This window comes from Plectropomus leopardus, unplaced genomic scaffold, assembly GCF_008729295.1.
Source record: "Plectropomus leopardus isolate mb unplaced genomic scaffold, YSFRI_Pleo_2.0 unplaced_scaffold22406, whole genome shotgun sequence".
Lineage (NCBI taxonomy): Eukaryota > Metazoa > Chordata > Actinopteri > Perciformes > Serranidae > Plectropomus > Plectropomus leopardus.
In genome coordinates this window covers 1-1,487 of record NW_024624278.1, presented here as the reverse complement: position 1 = coordinate 1,487, position 1,487 = coordinate 1, and the positions used below count along the sequence as shown (strand labels likewise).

At 39.3% G+C, this 1,487-nt stretch overlaps 1 protein-coding gene across 1 annotated transcript; it reads left to right on the top strand.

The window, feature by feature from the left end:
* Nucleotides 1–227: 227 nt before the first annotated feature.
* LOC121965929 (nebulette-like) lies at nucleotides 228–1,216 on the top strand (the record flags this gene model as incomplete). The annotated part of the gene is made up of 4 exons (XM_042516038.1): nucleotides 228–338; nucleotides 443–553; nucleotides 638–748; nucleotides 1,106–1,216. Coding segments are annotated over 4 exons (444 nt in total), but the record flags the coding sequence as incomplete, so codon positions are not given.
* Between the last annotated feature and the right edge of the window lie 271 nt (nucleotides 1,217–1,487).

The following is a 1,487-nucleotide window of genomic DNA, read 5'->3' as shown; positions in this document are numbered from 1 at the left end:
CAAAAACCCTCATAGCAGAATAAATATTAAGAAATACAGACGTATGAGAACAAAAACAATGCAGCAGCTTGTGTCACTGACTGGACTCTTGAAAATGACAAAGATAATTACTCAAAACTCTGACAGCGTTTATCGCTTTACTGAAAACCCATTTATTTAAGCACTGCAGTACATAATATTCGGCATTTTCGATGTAACCTGCTGACAGATTTTCTGTCATTTTACAGAGTAAGTACAAGGAGGGCGGCAGGAGGAGCCTCTCGCAGAGTTTCTACTCTCAGCTCCCCGAAACCACCGAGACTCAGTTTGCTAAAAGTGTTGCTGAGCTGCAGAGCGAGGTGAGACGCCGTCACTTTAACGCAGTCAGCGCGCAAACAAACATTACTTAAAATGATTATAAAAACATGTAACAGCTGTTTTTTTTACATGTTTTTATTTTCAGATGCGGTATAAGGAGGCGGGTAAGAAGGGCGTGAACTCGTGTTTGTACTCTCTTCTCCCGGAGACTTTGGAGACGGCTCACGCCAGGGAAGTGTCTGAGCTACTCAGCGAGGTACTGTTACCGTAGCAACACCACGGACACCCGAAAAAACAGGATAATTCTCTCACAGTTTGGTTTATCGAATGTTGATTGCAGGTGAAGTACAAAGAGGACGGTAAGAAGGAGATGAGCATGAATCTGTTCTCTCTGCTGCCCGAAACCATCCACACGCAACACGCCAAGGAGGTGTCGAACCTGCAGAGCGAGGTACTCTCACCGCTTTGTGACCTTTTACATTTTACAACATTTATGTAGTTAATTAATTTATTTTTTAATTAATTTATTTTTCCACACTTTAAAAGGGTCTTAATTTTCATCTTTTTGCAGATTGTGTTCTTGTATGTTCATATCTTAATGAGCCAAGAAAAGGGAATTACAAAATAAACAAATCAATAAAATAAAATAGAATATTGTCCAAAAAAAGAGTATATAGAAATAGATTATATAGGTCATATAGAAAAGTTGTAATAAAACTGTTTCTCTGATTCCAATGAACACTGTTTGAGACCTCTCCTTGACTGAACTTTGGCAATATGAGATAACGAGGATGCGCCGTGTCTGCAGGTGAAATATAAAGAAGGTCTGAAGCAGAAGATTCAGAGCAGTTTGTACCATCAGCTCCCACAAACCACCGAGACGCAGCTCGCCAAACAGCTGACGGAGCTGCAGAGCGAGGTACGCCACGACACTTTTACTCGCTTTAAAACATGATAGGACAGCATGTTTACGGTCAGAGACAACAAATCACTGCGTCTCTCAAACACGTCAGGCTTCTCACCTGATGCTTTGTTAGCCTGTTGAATTTGATGTTCAAATTTTAGTCTCATAAACAGAAAAAAAGTCTTTTTAAATGAATGAATGATGTTTTTTAACCATATTATTAATTTTTAATATTCATCTGTGGATGTAATCCAAATATCAGAGTGTTTTACTGAGAAATAGCCAT